At 41.7% G+C, this 17,537-nt stretch overlaps 2 protein-coding genes and 1 non-coding gene across 14 annotated transcripts in view; all 3 read left to right on the top strand.

The window, feature by feature from the left end:
- The window catches only part of PRRC2B (proline rich coiled-coil 2B), a 97,552-nt gene extending 83,885 nt beyond the window's left edge, over positions 1–13,667 (top strand). For 6 of the 11 annotated variants that reach the window (XM_043988230.1, XM_043988236.1, XM_043988240.1 and 3 more), the window contains 9 exons: positions 178–282; positions 512–701; positions 1,855–1,952; positions 2,536–2,663; positions 2,991–3,231; positions 4,719–4,898; positions 5,286–5,377; positions 6,763–6,844; positions 8,802–13,667. In XM_043988230.1, coding sequence (XP_043844165.1) covers positions 178–282; positions 512–701; positions 1,855–1,952; positions 2,536–2,663; positions 2,991–3,231; positions 4,719–4,898; positions 5,286–5,377; positions 6,763–6,844; positions 8,802–8,933 — 1,248 coding nt within the window. In that variant the 3' untranslated portion in view covers positions 8,934–13,667. The remainder of the gene's footprint in view (positions 1–177; positions 283–511; positions 702–1,854; positions 1,953–2,535; positions 2,664–2,990; positions 3,232–4,718; positions 4,899–5,285; positions 5,378–6,762; positions 6,845–8,801) is intronic. The other 5 variants (XM_043988235.1, XM_043988233.1, XM_043988239.1 and 2 more) reach the window with 3 other exon arrangements.
- LOC122745057 lies at positions 1,027–1,110 on the top strand. Its single transcript, XR_006355350.1, has one exon. It is a non-coding gene; the product is annotated as a small nucleolar RNA SNORD62 (small nucleolar RNA).
- A 1,063-nt stretch (positions 13,668–14,730) lies between the features above and the next one.
- The window catches only part of POMT1 (protein O-mannosyltransferase 1), a 45,008-nt gene continuing 42,201 nt past the window's right edge, over positions 14,731–17,537 (top strand). Inside the window, exons 1-2 of one of the 2 annotated variants that reach the window (XM_043983382.1) lie at positions 14,731–15,257; positions 16,735–16,882. In XM_043983382.1, the coding sequence (XP_043839317.1) occupies positions 16,761–16,882 (122 nt within the window). In that variant the 5' untranslated portion in view covers positions 14,731–15,257; positions 16,735–16,760. The remainder of the gene's footprint in view (positions 15,258–16,734; positions 16,883–17,537) is intronic. The other variant, XM_043983381.1, reaches the window with a different exon arrangement.

The raw sequence follows: 17,537 nt of genomic DNA, 5'->3' as shown, positions 1-17,537 counted from the left end.
AATGTATTGCATTAGCCACATGCAGATCAGCTTCTGGGTACATGTGCCCCCAAATTAAGAATGTGTTTCACTCAAGCTTTCTCCTGATTTCCTCCTCTTTGTGAGTTCTTTTTTCCTTTATAGAGACTGAGTGTCTTCTATGCTGTACTCATGACCTTCCCTTTTTGCTCTTTCCAGGCAGGATTAACACAGTCTATTCCCATTCTCCGACGAGACCATCACCTCCAGCGGGGCATTAGCCTGAACCCAATGTCTTTCCCTACAGCTGATCTCACTCTCAAGGTAATAAGGACCCTGATGTTCAGATGACTGAAACTTTATTGTAAAGAGGTAGGGAAGACAAATTACCCTGAATAACTAGTCTTCATCCTGGTTTTCCTTTTGTATTTGAACCCTCAGAATTTCCCTGAATAGCTATATATAGAGAGAGAGCTGCTTTCATTTTCTACTGCTATCACTACTAGTAATTTTCATCTCCCCCTTCCCCTCCCCTTCCCCTCCCCTTCCAAAGATGGAGTCTGCGCGCAAGGCTTGGGAGAACTCACCCAGTTTGCCTGAGCAGAATTCTCCAGGAGGAGCTGGTTCAGGCATCCAGCCTCCTTCCAGTGTTGGAGCTTCCAGTGGGGTCAACTACAGCTCTTTTGGCGGAGTTTCCATGCCACCTATGCCTGTGGCATCTGTAGCACCTTCTTCTATTCCAGGTATCTTGTTCCCATCCCAATCAGATTTCAAGTGCTCCTTCTAGGTTACCCAGAGAGACCTATGTTATAGCAACAACCCTTCTTGCCTTGATTTTTTTGGAGTCTGTAAATATGAGTTTCTTAAGTCCAAGTAGCCATAAATACCTTTATTTTATGATGAGATTAACTTGCTTACTAGTCCCTTTCCAAAAGCAATTTTGAGAAATGAGGGTCCCAGGTTGTTTGTGGTAAAGATCTTCACATTGTCATCCCAGAAAAGAAGCTTTCTATGAATACAAATCATAGGAATTTTGAACCCCTTCCCCCACCCCCCAGCAGTATTGAGTCTCTGTGATGTATTCCAATAGATCCTTCTGACCCTTCAATGTGTACTCAATAAAAGGGAAATGAAGAGACAATACCTGAGAGACTTAAGACTGCTTTTATTTTCATTCTACTATGCTTATCTGGTTTTTGCTAGATTCCTAAATCTAAATCTAAATCTAAATTCCCTGATTAAAATGAGGACTAAGAAAGGAAGAAGGCTGAGGTTGAGTTCAGTTTTCTCTCCTCTGTGACATTTAAGTCCACCACCTCCAGTCCTAATGCCATAGCCATAGACCAAGTCTTCCTGTTATGCATATGAATTAAAATATCTTCTTTGATGTCCTCTTCTCGTACCAGAATGTAAAATACAAATACCTGGCTATAGTTAGGCAAGTTGGCTGGTTTTGACAATTGACCTGGCTTGGCCTCTTACCTTGAGCATGAATGTTTCTAAGCAGATGATATTTGTGTAATGCTTTGAGGTATACAAAGCCCTTTACATATAATACATTAAAGGGGCATCTAGGTGGTGCAGTAGATAAAGCACTGGCCCTGGATTCAGGAGGACCTAAGTTCAAATACAGCCTTAGACACTTGACACTAACTGTGTGACCCTGGGCAAGTCACTTAACCCTCATTGCCCTGAAAAAAACAAACAAAAAAAACACGAACACACACACACACACACACACACACACACACCCCCATATATTAACTGACTTGAGAAGAAGGTTGATGAATTTGTAGGTTCCCTGTCACCTCTTTTTGTTCCTACTTTGTAAGTATCTAATTGGGAATGGCTAAAATGGGAAGATTGCAGAATTTTGTTTTTGATTTCTAATTTCAGGTAACCACATCCCACCTTTGTATTTGGATGGCCATGTGTTTGCAAGTCAGCCTCGTCTGGTCCCCCAAACAATACCTCAACAGCAGAGTTACCAACAGGTAAAAGCAGCCTAGAAATTAGCACAGTATGAGACTAAAGAGACAATATTGGGTTAATTAGCCCTCTTATTCCTTGGTGTGATGACAGAAAAGAAGATCTATTAGTCATCATTAGGATGCCTTAGGATGAAATGGTTATAGAAATGAATATGTGCTAATTTTTTTTTTTTTAGTGAGGAAATTGGGGTTAAGTGACTTGCCCAGGGTCACACAGCTAGTAAGTTTTAAGTGTCTGAGGCCAGATTTGAACTCAGGTACCCCTGACTCCAGGGCCGGTGCTCTATCCACTGCGCTACCTAGCTGCCCAACATGTGCTAATTTTGACAAGAGAGTCTTTATTTCAGAGGCCTATGGATTAATTTTGGAGCTTTTCCTCATTGAGTTAGTGGGCCGTCCTCTCAATTCCTATGAAACCATATGCAAGACTGCTACTGGAGATGAATAAGGATACTGTTACTGTTGTATGGTCTTTTGAGTCAGGAAGAATACCTGGGGAATGTAGCTAGGGTAACAAAGGGCTTAAGATAGCTTTTTCCTGTTTCTCATCATCTTGCTTTTATTTTTTTTCTTCTCCTCCTTCCAGGCTGCAGCTGCCCAACAGATTCCAATTTCTCTGCATACGTCTCTACAGGCACAAGCTCAGCTTGGGCTGAGAGGTGGACTTCCTGTCTCTCAGTCTCAGGAGATCTATAGTTCCATACCACCGTTCAGGTAACATACATACTACATAAGGTCCTAAAAATCTTTTGGGGCCACCCTGGATTTCTTTCTGAAGTCATTTTGTAAATAGTAAATAAGAAATTTTATTTAAATTTCCTTGCCCTACGTGACCGTTGCTACTGATATGTCTTCATTGGATTAGAGATGTCTTGGGCCCAGTTGATAGATTTGTTAAAAGTTCAATACTTTGTGTATAGCAACACTAGATTATTTCATAAATTTCAGGTCCTTTTCCAGCCTGGTAAAACTTGATTTTGGGGATGGGAGTTATAGTTATCTAAGAATGAACTCGTTCCGATAAAAAGATTTCTTCTTTAGATCTCAGGTGTACATGCACCCCAGCCTGTCTCAGCCCAACACCATGGTCCTAACTGGAGGAACTGCCTTGAAGCCTCCTTATTCTGCTTTTCCGGGCATGCAGCCCTTAGAGATGGTCAAGACTCAGTCTGGATCTCCTTACCAACCAATGAATGGAAGCCAGGCTCTGGTGTACGAGAGTCAGCTCAATCAGGCAGCTGGAATGGGGGCCTCCCAGATGATGGACTCCCAGCTAACACAGGTCAGAAATAAGCTGACATCAGGGGAACATAATTTTTATTTTGTTTTTTAATTTTCCTAGTTTGTCTTTAAAGCTTTGGTAACATCCCTATAGGTACGGTATTTTGGCTGACAGAGGATAAGGAGCATAGGACCATCTCTCCCTTTGTATTCTTTTTGGCTCATAAGTCATGATGCTTTAGTACTAAGCGATAACAGGTACAAAACAGAGAAAAGAAAGAGCTAAATCCTGTGATTATTGTTCTCTAGAATGGTAGCATAGTGTAGTAAATACTGAATGATGGTACCCTTAGAGTTGAAAGAACCTGAGTTCAAGTCTTTGACAAATACTGGTTATCTGATCCTGGGAAAATTAGTTATCCTCTCAGGGTGGATAGGCAATGATAGAGTGAGAGTTTTCTTACCAAGATTTTATTACACAGTGAAATTATAGGGTTAAAAAAAATCATTCCATAGGATAATTGTTCCCATTATAATGCTCATGCCTGAATTTAAGAATAACGCCTGGGTTAAACACTTTTCACTATTAAAGATATGAGCTAAATTTCATTGTATAGATGTGTAGGGACATGATTTAACTTGCTTTATTATCTGCACAATAATAAAAAGTAGGGCACTTTTTAATGAACAGGATTTTGTAGAGTATTTTATATGCAAAGATGCTTTTTATTCACCCTACAGACTTCATTTAGGTCCTTCCTGCTATAGACTCATCCCCACCATTTCCTGACATTACAGAATTTGATTCAACAAATATTTATTAAATATATATTTATGTGCAAGGCGTTTTGCTAGATGCTGGGGTTAAAGGCAAAAGATGATAGTCCCTGTGTTGTTAAACATAATTTCAGTTTTGATCTCAAGCACCATATCTGGAAGATCAAAAATCGGGTAAAATTTTTTCTGTCTACATAATATTCAGGAACTTATTGGTGAAAAAGAAGCCAAGCATGTCATCAAGTTCATCTTCAGTGAACTGATTAGTGTGGGAAAGTATAATGGCAGATAAAGAAGGATTTAATAATATATAGTATTTTCTGGTTTTAAAAGAAAAAAAAAACCTAAAGCCTTCAGAAAATATCAGTCCTTACTCTGGGGATCTGCAGTCACTAAGCCAGTGTCACAGTGTGCTACTGCAGTATCTTATTATCATGGAATCCCAGAGTCCACTTTTAACTTGTTTTTATGCCACTGAAGCAAAACCCTGTTTCTGTCAGAACAGTTTACCTAATGAAAATTGATTAGTGGTACCAGGCTTGCTCTACACTAAGGAAAACAGAAATGAAATCTGGAGAAGGAAAACTTATATGTATAGGCATTTTCTATAGCTAGCTATCTCTATAAAGAGACATATATCTATATGTTTGCCTGTCTCTCTAAATAGATAGGAATATTTCTAAACATTTTCAGACATCGGGCTTGATGAGAATTAGAGGGGACAGTAGTATTTTTAACCTGTCCATTTTATGAATACTCAATATTTTTCAGCAGTTAACGATGCCATTGCCTGGCTCCCAACTACCTTTGCCTCGCTATGGTTCTGGTCAGCAGCCATTGATTTTACCACAGTCCATTCAGCTGCCTCAGGGGCAGAATCTCTCTGTAGGAGCTCCCCGAAGAATCCTTCCACCTGGATCACAGCCTTCTGTCCTTGCTACCAGCAGAGAGGTAAAGATTGCACCTACTCAGGTTGTGGTTCAAGAGAAAGTCTTGGTGTTGGATTTAATGATTTCATTCTTATTAAATAATAGCTAAGTTCAGTTAGAAGAGAAGATATCCAAGATTTGAGCTTTGTTGCTATGAAACACTAGCTTTCCATTACCCTATCCTAAGTGTCCACTACTTGGTTGTTCCTGTTTCTAAGAAATCCTTTATTTTTAATCCCTAGAGTTTATGACTGTTGGTTTAACCCCAAAGATGTTGACTTGTGTAGGAAGCCTAGTGTCTATTGTATACAAGAAGTCCCAATCTGTCCCTGTTGACACAGTACAGCAAGGGCTGAGCTGTCTCCTGGTTTCACCACATGATGGATTCTTACCTCTTGATCTCCTTTAGTCCTCTCAGATGGAGATGAAGGGGTTTCACTTCGCTGACGGTAAACAGAACATCCCTTCTGGAGGGTCTGTTCCATCACCACAGACCTACAGGTAAAGAAGCTCTGGTTGTTAGATCCTGAACAGACAAACACTCCGTGTGAATTCAACACTAGCTTGTGGAAGACATTAGGTGGCTTATGTATTGTTTTTTGAGATCCCAGGACAAGTCAAGTTAGGGCATTAATGACATACCTTTTGTTAAGGTTTTTTAAAAGAAAAATTATATTAAAGTTTCTGTGCTTTACAACCTGTGTTTCATATAGCATTAGAAAGTCATAAGTAGAGATGTGAAAAGTCTTAGTTTGATCATCCTAAATAATATAGAGAGTTGAAGAATTTCCTGGGAAGTCAGGGTGGCAAATGATTCAAGTTTTGCTAGAAAGTGAGATTTTTCCCTCTTCCTCCAAAGGACCAGGGGATCTTCTAGGGCAAGGAGTCTAGAGGTGGAAGCCTCATTTTACTGAGAAGGGAATGGCCTCTCAGTTGTATCTTCTCACCATAAATGGCCAGTTATGCCTCTGGGAGGACCCTTTTTCTAGTACCATGCAAGGTTATCCCCAGACAAGCTAGCAAGCTGGCTTTCTTACTCTTTCTGAACTTGTGGCAACTCCCTAACTTGGGTGGGAGGTAAGGCATGTAGAGATAACCAAAATACAGTGTTGCACATATACTGCCTTCTGTGTTTGGGGGTAGGGAAAGGAGTATCTGAAGCTGGACCTGTATATATTTGTTTTGATTCAGTGTTGGAAATACAGTGTTCTAATACCTCCTTTGGAGTATTTGGGAAATTTTACTTCATTATCCATCTTCCTTTAGTTGCTTTAGGTTGAGTTAGAAGGTGGGTGTTTATTCCTTTAAAATTCTGTTTTGAAAATGAAATTTTTGGTATCCTGTTTTTGTTTTTTAGTTAAAGGTTCTATGCATCAATATGTCACAGCTTAAATTCACTGTTGAGTTACCAGACATTAGCCCAAGTAGCTGTTAATTTAGTAATCAGGTTAAACCAAAATACTAAGAAAACCTCATTTAAAATGGGCATTTTCTGGTATTTCAGTTTACGTTGACCATTACACAACTCATCAGAGGAATGTCAATTTCATTAGTCCTGTTGTTGAGCATCACTTTATATAAAGTGTTTGTGTATCTCATAGTTTCTTGAGATGTTTTAGATACTAAAGTTCCTTAGTTGAGAATTACTGCCCATATGCTTCTGCCTTTTCTATCCTTAGAACACCTCTCCTGGTTTTTAGCTCCATCCATTCTGTTGCCTTAGGCCTTAAATTTTTCATCTACGTGTTCTGCAGACTGCCCAGATGGGTCCAGATGCCCCTGGCCAAAGAGGACCTTTCTTCATGCTTCCTCCATATACTAGGTTTTTGTTCCATTTTTGTGGTGATACTTTGTGTATTCTCAACCACTCCCTTTGGTTTTTTCAGGCCTAGCTCTGCTAGCCCCAGTGGGAAGCCATCTGGACCAGCAGTTAACATGGGCTCTGTGCAGGGACACTACGTTCAACAGGTAGAAGATGGCTTTCCAGATCTTGTCCTGTACTCTTAGGCATTTTTCCAAGTGTCCAAAGAGAGGGGAACATTTCATTCTATTGAGAATACTCCTTTTTAAAAAGGAGGAATGTGCAGGAGGTTAGAGCATGGGATTGGTAGTCAGGCTGCCTGGCTTCTTTTCCCATCTCTGCCCCAATGCTTTGGTTGAGCTACTTCTTTTTGTAGGCCTCAGGCTCTCCTTTCCCTCCCAGAACAAGGGAGGATGCTAAAACCCTCTTCTAAGAGTGATGTGATCGAGGTATAATGTTTATAAATATGTAGAGATCTTTGTATGAAGAGAGGCACTTTGGAAGACTATTAGGTTTGTGTGTTAGCTTAGCGGAGTGAGTGTGAGTGAGTGTGTGTGTGTGTGTGTGTGTGTGTGTGTGTGTGTGTGCATGCGTGTATGCATGTGTGTGCGTGAGCTCATGTCAGAGATGGAGACTGGTAAAGACAGGGACTTAATAAGTGATGTGTGTCTTAGTTGGCCTCAGTGTAATGTTTAGTTGAGTGAAATCATTGATGGGTGCTAAGTCTAGATGGAGTTTAAGTTTTCCTAATTTGCAAGAAAAAGAACATTATTATTACTTACACCACTATATTGGGCTGTTATTCTTAAAACATGTAGAACTCAAGAAAGTCTCAGAGAACTTAGCATATGTGGCTTTTTATTCATCCCTATTTGGTACTTCATATGGGCAGCTAGGTGGTACAGTGGATAGAGTGCTGCACCTAGAGTCAAGAAGACTCATCTTCTTGAGTTTAAATCCGGCTTCAGACACTTAATAGCTGTGTGACCCTGGGCAAGTCACTTCACCCTGTTTGCCTCAGTTTCCTCATCTCTAAAATGAGCTGGAGAAGGAAATGGCAAATCACTCCAGTATCTTTGCCAAGAAAACCCCAAATGGGGAGATGAAGAGTCAGAAATGACTGAAACAACAATAACAAAACTTAGCACTTCACCAAATGTTTTGAAGTGACCTCATCATTTGAATGGAACTAACTTTCAAAGCTTTTTCCCCAAATAAGAACTGCTCTTTGGGAGCAAGGAGAGGACACCATTAAGGTTAGTTACTATTATATAAGGTTAACTACTATTTTTAATACTATTACATATAGCCCTTTAGAATTCTGGAACATTCATTGTGAGGGCTCATTGTCTGACAGTTGGCCTGGGAGATATACTTTATAAATTGGACTGTCACTTCTTGGGCAATATAGTTTGGAAACCAATAGATGTGTTACTGAAAATATCTCGAAGGAGTTAATGTGAGAGGGAGCATGGTAGAATGAAAGAGGGCTGCATTTGGAATCAGAGGATCTGTTCAAATCCTTGCTCTGCCCATTGGAATGCTGGACAAGCTGCTTAACCTTTCTGGGCCTCATTTCCTTCATCTGTAAAATAAGGGAACTTGACTAAATGTCCTCTAAGGTTCCTTCCAATCCTTATGTATGATCCTATGAGTAAGCCTGCTTTTGACAGTTGCTGGATTATCTCTTAACTTTCTTCCTCTCCCACCTTAATCACAGTGGAAAAGGTTTCATAATCTGGTGGAGTACAGGGAGGTCTCCCTGAAGGTGTTTTATCTCACATGAGATGCATAATGTCACAAATTGAAAAGAAGCTGTCAGCTTGGGAAATCAATAGTTCACAAAGCTTCATTTTTACAGTATTTCTCCCACAAACATACTTAGGTCATCACTACACTCTTTACCCAGATCACTCTGCTAAAAGTTCTTTGGAAGAAAACTAGATAGTAATTGGCCAGTTTCATAAAGGAGTCTAGCGCTTCAGCTAAAATATGGATAAAATATGGATCACTTAGTTCTTTTTTTGCAGCCCTACTTCCAGGAAGGGGGATGGTGGGAGCTTTGTATCTCATCAAGAGTTGGGCTTATTAAGCTTATTTTCCTCTTTCTCTGTTTGTCCAAAGGCAAAACGAGTGGATGAAAATAAACCCAGCCTGGGAGCTGTGAAATTGCAGGAGTCAGCCTCTGCCACACAGATGAAGAGAACTGGAGCAATCAAACCTCAGGCGGTGAAAGTCGAGGAGAGCAAGGCCTAGGAGTGCCTGCTGATGCCTACCATGCCAGCTCACACACAGCACCGCCACTGTCCTTACACAACTGGATGCTTGGAAATCCTACCAGAGCCATCATCCAACAACTTGACTTTGACTTGACTCGAGTGACATCTTCAGATTTTCCTCCCTTCCTCCACCCAACCCCCCTTCTCTCCCAACAATGGATATGACATTGACCTGCTTGCTTTAATAACAGAACAGGCAAATGATCCCTTCAACCCTGCCCCAGCCCATCCTTCATTCCCTACCATGACTGTTGAGTGGCTCACACTGTTTGTACAGTGCAGGTTCACCTCCCAGTTCCCCCTCTCACCTTGCCCCCTGCTGTCCTGCAGCTCATTAAGCAACAGCAGCCTTCTCTTCCCAAATCTTTCTCCCAGCAGAGTGATGCTCAGGCACAGGAGTGTGGTAATAGCAGGGGCGGTTTAGTTTGAGGCTTTTCATTTTAAAAGGCAGCTGAGGTTTTTAACGAAGGAAAAAACAAAAACAAACCCCAAGCTATATCTGCGTATAGCAAAACGTTTATATGTTCTTTCTGCTCCTTCCCATCCATCACTTCTAACCAAAATAGTTTCCTTTAACCCCTCTCCTTCATTTTACATGTTGCAATGCTACCCTAAGAACTGACTCTAAAACCATTGTCTCCCCCACTTGTTTCCCTTGAGATTATTTGCAAAAAAAACAAAAGAAAAGAAATGGAGAACTCTTAAGTTTTTGTTAATTTGGCATTTTTTGATTCTCACTAGAAGTGAATTTGTAACTATGGCATAAGATAGATTGGTGTATCGATTGCATCCTGCCTCCTGTTCTGGTTACTGTGGGAAGTTTGTTGCCCAGAGAAACAAGATGTTTTTAGCATGAGGGAAGATGCCTAGGCCCATCTGAATCTAGTTGGAGACTGCCTCCCAAGACAGCCAGGGATAAATCATGGATTTGCTAACTCACTGGTGTGTTCCAAACTTTTCCTCTTGCATGATTGAGAAGAGCTGACCCATGAGGTGCCTCAGGCAGCTCCTTATAGTTATATCAGTCTCAGTGTTGTGTAGGCCAATTCTCTCCATCATCCTTGCCTCTCTGGGCTGATATATGTGTGCATTTGCTTTATTTTCGGAAGCTCCTTTCTGGGCTTTACTCCTCCGTAAGTGGCTTCTGGTCCTTCTGTGTTTTCCTGTCTTCTCTGCAGAGCTCGTCACTAAAGAAACAGTGGAAATTGATCTGCATAGCAGTAATGGTGCACAAAATTTTTTTTTGTCTTTTAGCAAAAATGTATGGTCTGCAAGGCAGTTTTAAGTCTTTTTCTTCCCTCAGTAAAGCAGACCTAGGCTGCTCCTGGAGCATATGAAACCTGGACTTTACAGCAGGTGTCTCAAAGATCATCTCTATTTTCTCTGGAAAATGGATTGTGTCTTAAGTCAACTGAACTGCCTCCAGCTAAATGTCTATGCGAGCTATGTTCTTTTTCAAGGCAACAACAACAAAAAATTGTGATTCTGTCACTCACAGGTTAGGGGAAGGAAGTTTACATTTTTCCCATTCTTTTCTGATGACCAACCAGCCATCTGCTGATAGGAATGACTATGGCCTGGTATCTGTGTGCTGGTGGATCCAGAGAAGACTTTTGTATGAGGATGGCACTGTAGAGGGGACCACCAGGAGGTGTTATAAGACTTAGGTCCTCCACGGCTTTATAGGGTAGCATTTAAAGCAACAAGCTAGGTCTGAATGTGGATGATTATGTAGTGGCTACAGCTGTTCAAGCGATTTTTCCACCTAAGTAATGGTATCTCCTTTTCTGCCCCTCACAGAATGTGGGAGAACACAAATCCTTACAGAACTGTGCTAAATTACTTTCTCAGTTCCATGTTATTTTGATGATGGTTATCACTTTATAGTGGAGTGTCAGTATGTCTTGTGCCCAGTAACATCTGGGGGCAGGGATATTTGGTTAAGAATCCTTTCTTTTTTCCATAGCCTTCACCAACCTGCCTCTCTCAGACCTTACACCAGCTTGACGATTTTTCTCTCTCATTCCCAACAGCCTTATCCCAGGAGCCTGTTCTCCAAGGAATGCCCTATTGTTGGATCGACCCAGCATTGGCCTGTCCCATGCATACATCATCTACTTTTCCTTCTCTTCCCCTATGCCTTGGAGCTCGTGGGAGCATATGAATAGTCTTCTACCTTTATTCTTCCTCTTCTCCCCCACACCATGATCATTGCTGAGCTGTCCTTATTCTGAGTCTGTCAGCTCAGGCCACACAAATTTAAGTCTCTACTTGTGTAGTTTAAAGACTCATTAAAATCTATTCACACCAGATTTTGGTGCACACTACTACTTTTACTTATCAAAAGGGAAAAAAAATATTCTTCCTTTCATTATCCTATTATACATGACAGTCCTAAATGCTGTTACAGAGTTGACTCTGAAAATAGTACATCCCTCAGGCATCCAATGCCATCAAAATGACAGTACTTCCTGTTTGAGAAAAGAAAAATCAAGACAACAAGGTCACCTGTTCCCTTACCCTTTTCTCTTTTATTCCCCCAAAACACTAGAATTTATTTATACGTATTTGATGTTGTAGGTCTAGGTGAAAAAAAAAAGTAAATGTTTCACTGCTCTATTTATATATAATGTCTGAATTATTCTGTGCAGGAAAGGCCAAGAAATTGCATGTGAATTTCATTGCGTTCACCACCACTGTGTAACTGTTCAGCTGCGGTTTCTTTTCTCCTCTAAGATACAAATTTAAAATCAGACTTTTTGAGGGACAATGAGGGGCCTTGCTTCTCCTCTGGCCCTTTGTCTGATGGAAAGCAGTTTTTAGTGCAGAAACATTTTAAGGTGCAATATCCCTCTTCCTGTCGTGTGGTTTTAGAGCTAAAGCTCCAGGTAGTGTGACTTCTGGTCCTGGCAGTTTAAATCCCTGTTCTCCCATTGCAGATACATTCAAAGACTTCTGCTGGAGTTTTGTCAGTTCCCTAGATGGAACAGAGCAGATTACACAATAAAAATGATAAAAAACCAAACTACAGTTCCTTTTAGGGAATCGTGGATTTTTAACTTTTCTGCTATTGAAGTAAGGATTCAGAATTAATTTACCAAATCATTGCTTAAGAATCGCTTTGGTCTAGGATGCCAGTCAGCTTTGCCCCAGCTGTTGATAAAGTGCAGTTTGCATGGGGAGGAGGGGAGACTGGGTTGCTCCACAAGTGGTCTTAGAAAACCATGTTTTGCCAGTCTGTTATCTACCTGATTAAGCAAAGGTCCAGAGTATATATCTGTGTAATCATAGTATGTTGTCTATCCAGTGACTAGTTTTCAGTTACATTAAGTCTGGTTTCATTTCTTATCAGGACTTTTTTTAAAGTTTGACATTACTAAACTCTGGCTTTAGGCTTCATCTTAGGGGAAAACACAAAGGATGAAGTTAGTATATGCTCAGATGTACAGACAGAAGGTGTGGTTTCTATTTTCAGAAACCAAAAAGTCTTTCCTCACAACCTTGTAGAGCCACATTTGGGGACATTAGGGTATCATTTTAAAATCTGGATATCAATTATTCCCAGCTATGTGTTGGCCTTTCTACGCTCCTAGATCTGCCTTCTAGATGTTTACTGCAAATCTTAGACTCTTAACATAGCCATGGGGCTGTATGTAATGAGGCAGTGTGTTGTATGTGTGTTTGTACACTTGGCTGTCATATAAATTACATATGAATGCACTGTCATCGTGTGACAAGTTTTCCCAGGCACACAATAGGTCCCTATGACCCAAGTACTCCTCACTGCTTGCTGGCTTCCTTCCTTAGTAAGCAGGGGAGCTGGTGCATGTTTGCTTTCCATTCCATACATCTCTTCCCAAACCCCCCCCCCTTTTTTTTTTTTACTCATCACAGGGTAAGCTTAGAGACAATGCTCCGTAATTTACTTCTGAAAGCCAGTAGCACTGAAGTTTTCTTTTGTTACATTTTCTGATGGAATGGGAAATACAAATGTCAGCAAAATGAGCCCTCCCAACTCACTGGTGTGACCCAAGGACAAGTGGATTAGTTTGGGGTTGTAATAACTCCTTGGGATTCAGAACAGAGAGATAAAATTCTGGTGGTTACCCAGCCAGCTGTTCCTACTGTTGTTGCCAGTGTATATGGCCATGGTGATTTCCCTGCCTCATCAGAACAGCTAATGGTTGCCTCATTTCCCCTAATTCCCTCACCCACCCTATTATGGTGACCCTGGAAATGGTAGTAGTGGCTTATGGCCATATTAGCATGTGGAGGCACCTGTTAGTGTAAACCCATTTAGGCTCTAATGGATGACATTCATTATTTTTAATTGGGGATATTGTACTTCTTAAAGCTTTTAACCTCATGCCCTGTATAGTAAAAGATTTTGTTTGGGGTTTTTGTTTTTGGGGTTTTGGTTTTTTTTGGTTGTTGTTTTTGGCCTTTCCTCTTTGTCTTTTCATGTAGACCAGATATTTGAAAGGGCAGACGATGGATAAAAGTGTAATGTGCAACCTGTTTATATATTATTTTTTGGAAACTATTTTAACTTGGATGGGAAACTAGAATCACGGAATCACCAGGCCAGTGGTGGCACTCTTGCCCTTTCCCTCCGTTTCAGTACCTATTGTTTCTCCTTTCAAATATGTGATTGTATTAGCTCTTTCCATATGAAAGAATTCTCCTTATTTAAATAAAAAAATTTTAAAAATAAAGCATATTTGCTTTCTCAAATTTTGTGTAATTTGTGGTACTTTTGCTTGGCAAGACAGATTGAATTGTGTATCTTTTGGATGGCTGATTTATACATTCTATGCATATTAAGGAAGAAAGGAGTTTAGGAATCTATTTAAAATGCCAAGAGAAAATTATATATACTTGTTATTTGGCCAGTAGGTACAGTAAAAGGAAAGATTTATACTGCACACTGGGGGGACTGACAGAGACCATGCGTGTGGGTGGGATGTAGGGATCCTTCTAAGTATCCCTGATATGAGAGATCTCCCACAACTTTCTGAATTCATTCTGCATTGGTGATGACGTAAAAACAGAGCCTTAGATAAAATGTATTTATGTTTGTGTCTTACATGGCCCTCGAATCTTACACTAGAGCAGATAAAAGGGGCCAAAGTATAATCAACCCCCCCCACACACACACACACACACACACAAGAATTGCGTTTGTCCTTTGGCCAATTAAAGGTCACCAAGACAGTTAGGGAGGGGTCTGGGAGTAAGATCTCTGAAGAGAATGAAGGAGGCACCATGCATTGCATCCTGTAGGGGCCACTCGCTGAATGCACGCTGCTCTAAGTCGTTAATGGGTCGGAGGGTCGACTTAAAACAAGCATGACAAAAACTTAGTAAATACGGTGCAGAGTACTGGCAAAGGTTCCTGGCGAAGATTCAAAGATGAGACCAGGAGCCTGCCCCACCTGCAAGCAGGCCTGTAAAACTGCCTTGAAAGATAACCGAAGGAAGGAATACCGAGCCAGCAACACTGAGCCAGCAACAGCGTGAGCCCCCCACGGACTGTTGTTGAAACAGCTGCTTCCTCCTTGGGCGTGCGCAGTTTACTTTGCCCTAGTCAAGGGGAGCAGGGTGCTGGAATACACTATCAGCTTTGGGGGCGGACGGTGAGAAACTCACTTGTCTGTCTTGCTCGTGCGCATGCGCAATGGACGCCATTCGCTCCTCGCACGCGCGTTCTCTTCCCGGCCGAATAGGCGCAGAATGCGGTGCACACGTGACCTGTCGCGTCGCTACCGTTGGACCGCATCGCAGGCGCAGCTAATCGAGCCTAATGCCAGGATCTGGTGGATCATCTGCCGAGATTCCGCTGTGGAGCGAGTGAGCGAGCGAGCGCGCGGACGCAGGAGTTATCTCTCAAGCTCGGTGATTTTAATTTTAAATGCCCTCACGGGTGATTTTAAGGCCGGCCTTGTCCTCTGCTCTCCTCGCCTACTCGGTCGAGGGTCACAGAATTTCGGGTACTAGAGACCGCCGCACCTAGACCCCGTCCCTGACCAGAGAGGGAAACTGAGGCCCAGAGGGAGGAAGCGACTCCACGGAGAGCGAGGCAGAGCAGATGGGGCCGCGCATGGGAGAGGCTCAGCAGAAGTCGGCGGCAGCTGGCGCTCGTCACTGGCGGAATCGGGTTCCACCGTTCACCAGCTGGTGACTCCTTTGGGCGAGTCACTGGCGTTTTCCGAGCCTCAGTTTCCTCATCTGTAAGCACCAGACCTGTGATTTCTTTGGCATAGGGAACTCCCCGGGGAAGACACACCCTCCACCAGTGCAGGTTGGCACCTTCTCCGCAGCTGACACCATTGCAGCAGGGAGAGGTTCTTCATCTGGGGGCCACGGGGTCTGTAAATGGATTTCTGGGGGGTTGGAAACTTGGGTGGGATGGGGGGGAAAACCCTCATCATTTCCTTATTTTCACAACCTCTAACCGAAATTTGTCATATCCTTCCATTGTTAAGGTAGGCAACAGATCCTGAAGTGGTATTATCGGGACCTGTGATTTTTGTCATCAACAGAAAGCAGAAAATAGAAATGTCCCCCATAGAAATCAGTGTGTTACAGAGCTCTGGAAATATCCTTTCACTGTTTAAGGACCCTTTTTTAGAGAATTGTCTAACCACTGAGAGAAGAATTCACTTACCCATGGGTCAGACAGCCATTATGGGTCCGAGGCAGAACTTAGAGGTCTAATAATAGATCCCTATTCCATGCTTCATCTGACCATCATTTGTAAAATGGGGATAATAATCCTTGCACAGCTGCCTTACAGAGCTATTGTTTAGGATCAAGTGTATATAAAGTGCTTTTAAAGTGGCTTATGGAGAACAGCAGTCAGCTATGGCAACTTAGTCTAAAGTCTCACTCACTGGCTACCCTGGCCATGCTAAGGAAGCACACAAGCTCTGGTAATTCCAAACGGGGTATGCCTCAATTATTGACCAATGAGGAATTGACTAAGGAGCGACTTTGCCAGCAGACATCTGGATACAAAGTTGCCTATGGTAACTCACACTTATCTACTAAAGGAAATAAAAGTAATGATCTGTAACTTGTACTGATGAAATCATGCATCTTTGAAGAATTGAAATAGAAGCATTATTTTTAATGGCAGAGCCAGAATGAGAACCCAGCTTTTTTCTGATGCCCCTTCCCTTAGAACATTTCTTCCTATCTGATCCTGTCCTTTTTCCCCTTGGTTTGAATCAGTGATTTCATGTGTGAGGGGAAATTCCCAGTATGCAAACTTCCTCCAATCAATTAACATTTATTTTGTGCTTACTCTATGTCAAGCATTGGGCTAAATCCTGTAGGTAAACCGCCAAACAGTTCCAGCCCCAAAGGAGCTTACATTCTCACCATGCATCCCCATTAATGCAGATGGTAACTCATTTGTCTTAATTTGCCTAGGTCCGTGAGAGATTATGGGACAGGTGTTGCTAGTATGACAGGATTTAAACCCTCTATCAATAACACCAGGCTTCATCTCAACTTTGTCTGGCCCTGTCATTGAATCATATGGAATTTGAGAGCTAGAAGGTGCCTTAGAGACCTACATCTAATTGAACCTCCTTATTTTATAGATGAGGAAGCTGATAGAGAGAGGGAGGGACATGCCTGAAGTTACATGTCTCTACAAAGCTTATTTCATTCATTGTGTTGTATTTTTAATCAAATATGATTCCATTAAAAAGCATTTTTCCCAGGCTTTAGCCCTTTGGTGACTATGGTTTGTTTTTTTTTCCATTTTACAGTGTGACTCAATCCACTTTCCCACAAGATGTTAGCATTTTTGAAGCACCCTGTTCTTGTAACTGCAGAGATCAACTTGAACTTAGTGGCTCTGACTGTGGTGGCTTTGTTGAGTCGATTGTGGAGATTGTCCTATCCGAGGGCAGTAGTGTAAGCCAACTTCTGCATCTCTCAAATTCCAGAATTTAGCCCAAATATATTTAATTTGTTTCAGGACTTGATTGTACAAGAAAAATGCCTTTTTAACAAAATGTTAAAGAAAAGAGATGATTCTCAGCCAGTTTATATATTTAAAAGTTAGGATTAGGACCAATCTATAGACATAGAACAGTGGTATGTGGAACTTGATTTATTGAAAAAAAAATTTTTTATTCCTTCTGGGCATTCTGGTTTCCAGCTCATAATTGAAAGTGTTAAACTCTGAAGGACATCCATTACCTTCTGTTATCAATAGGGAAAAGTAGGGAGATGGAGAGAGTGGGAAGGAGGAAAAGAGAGAAAGAATGGGGGAAAGAGTGGGGAGGGGAGACTGAGAAAGAGAGGGGTGAAGGGAGAGAGAACATGTTTGAGGGAGCAATCAGTTAGGAAACACTGGAGGGAGGGCAGCTAGGTGGCGAAGTGGATAGAGCACTGGCCCTGGATTCAGGAGGACCTGAGTTCAAATCCAGCCTCAGACACTTAACATTTACTAGCTGTGTGACCCTGGGCAAGTCACTTAACCCCAATTGCCTCACTAAAAAAAAAAAGAGAAAATACTGGAGGATGGGATTAATTGAATATATAAAGGAGCTAGCCTTGGGGAGAA

The sequence above is a fragment of the Dromiciops gliroides genome, chromosome 2, assembly GCF_019393635.1.
Source record: "Dromiciops gliroides isolate mDroGli1 chromosome 2, mDroGli1.pri, whole genome shotgun sequence".
Taxonomy (NCBI): domain Eukaryota; kingdom Metazoa; phylum Chordata; class Mammalia; order Microbiotheria; family Microbiotheriidae; genus Dromiciops; species Dromiciops gliroides.
Note: the sequence above shows the minus strand (reverse complement) of the source record. Positions and strands in the feature narration are given on the sequence as shown.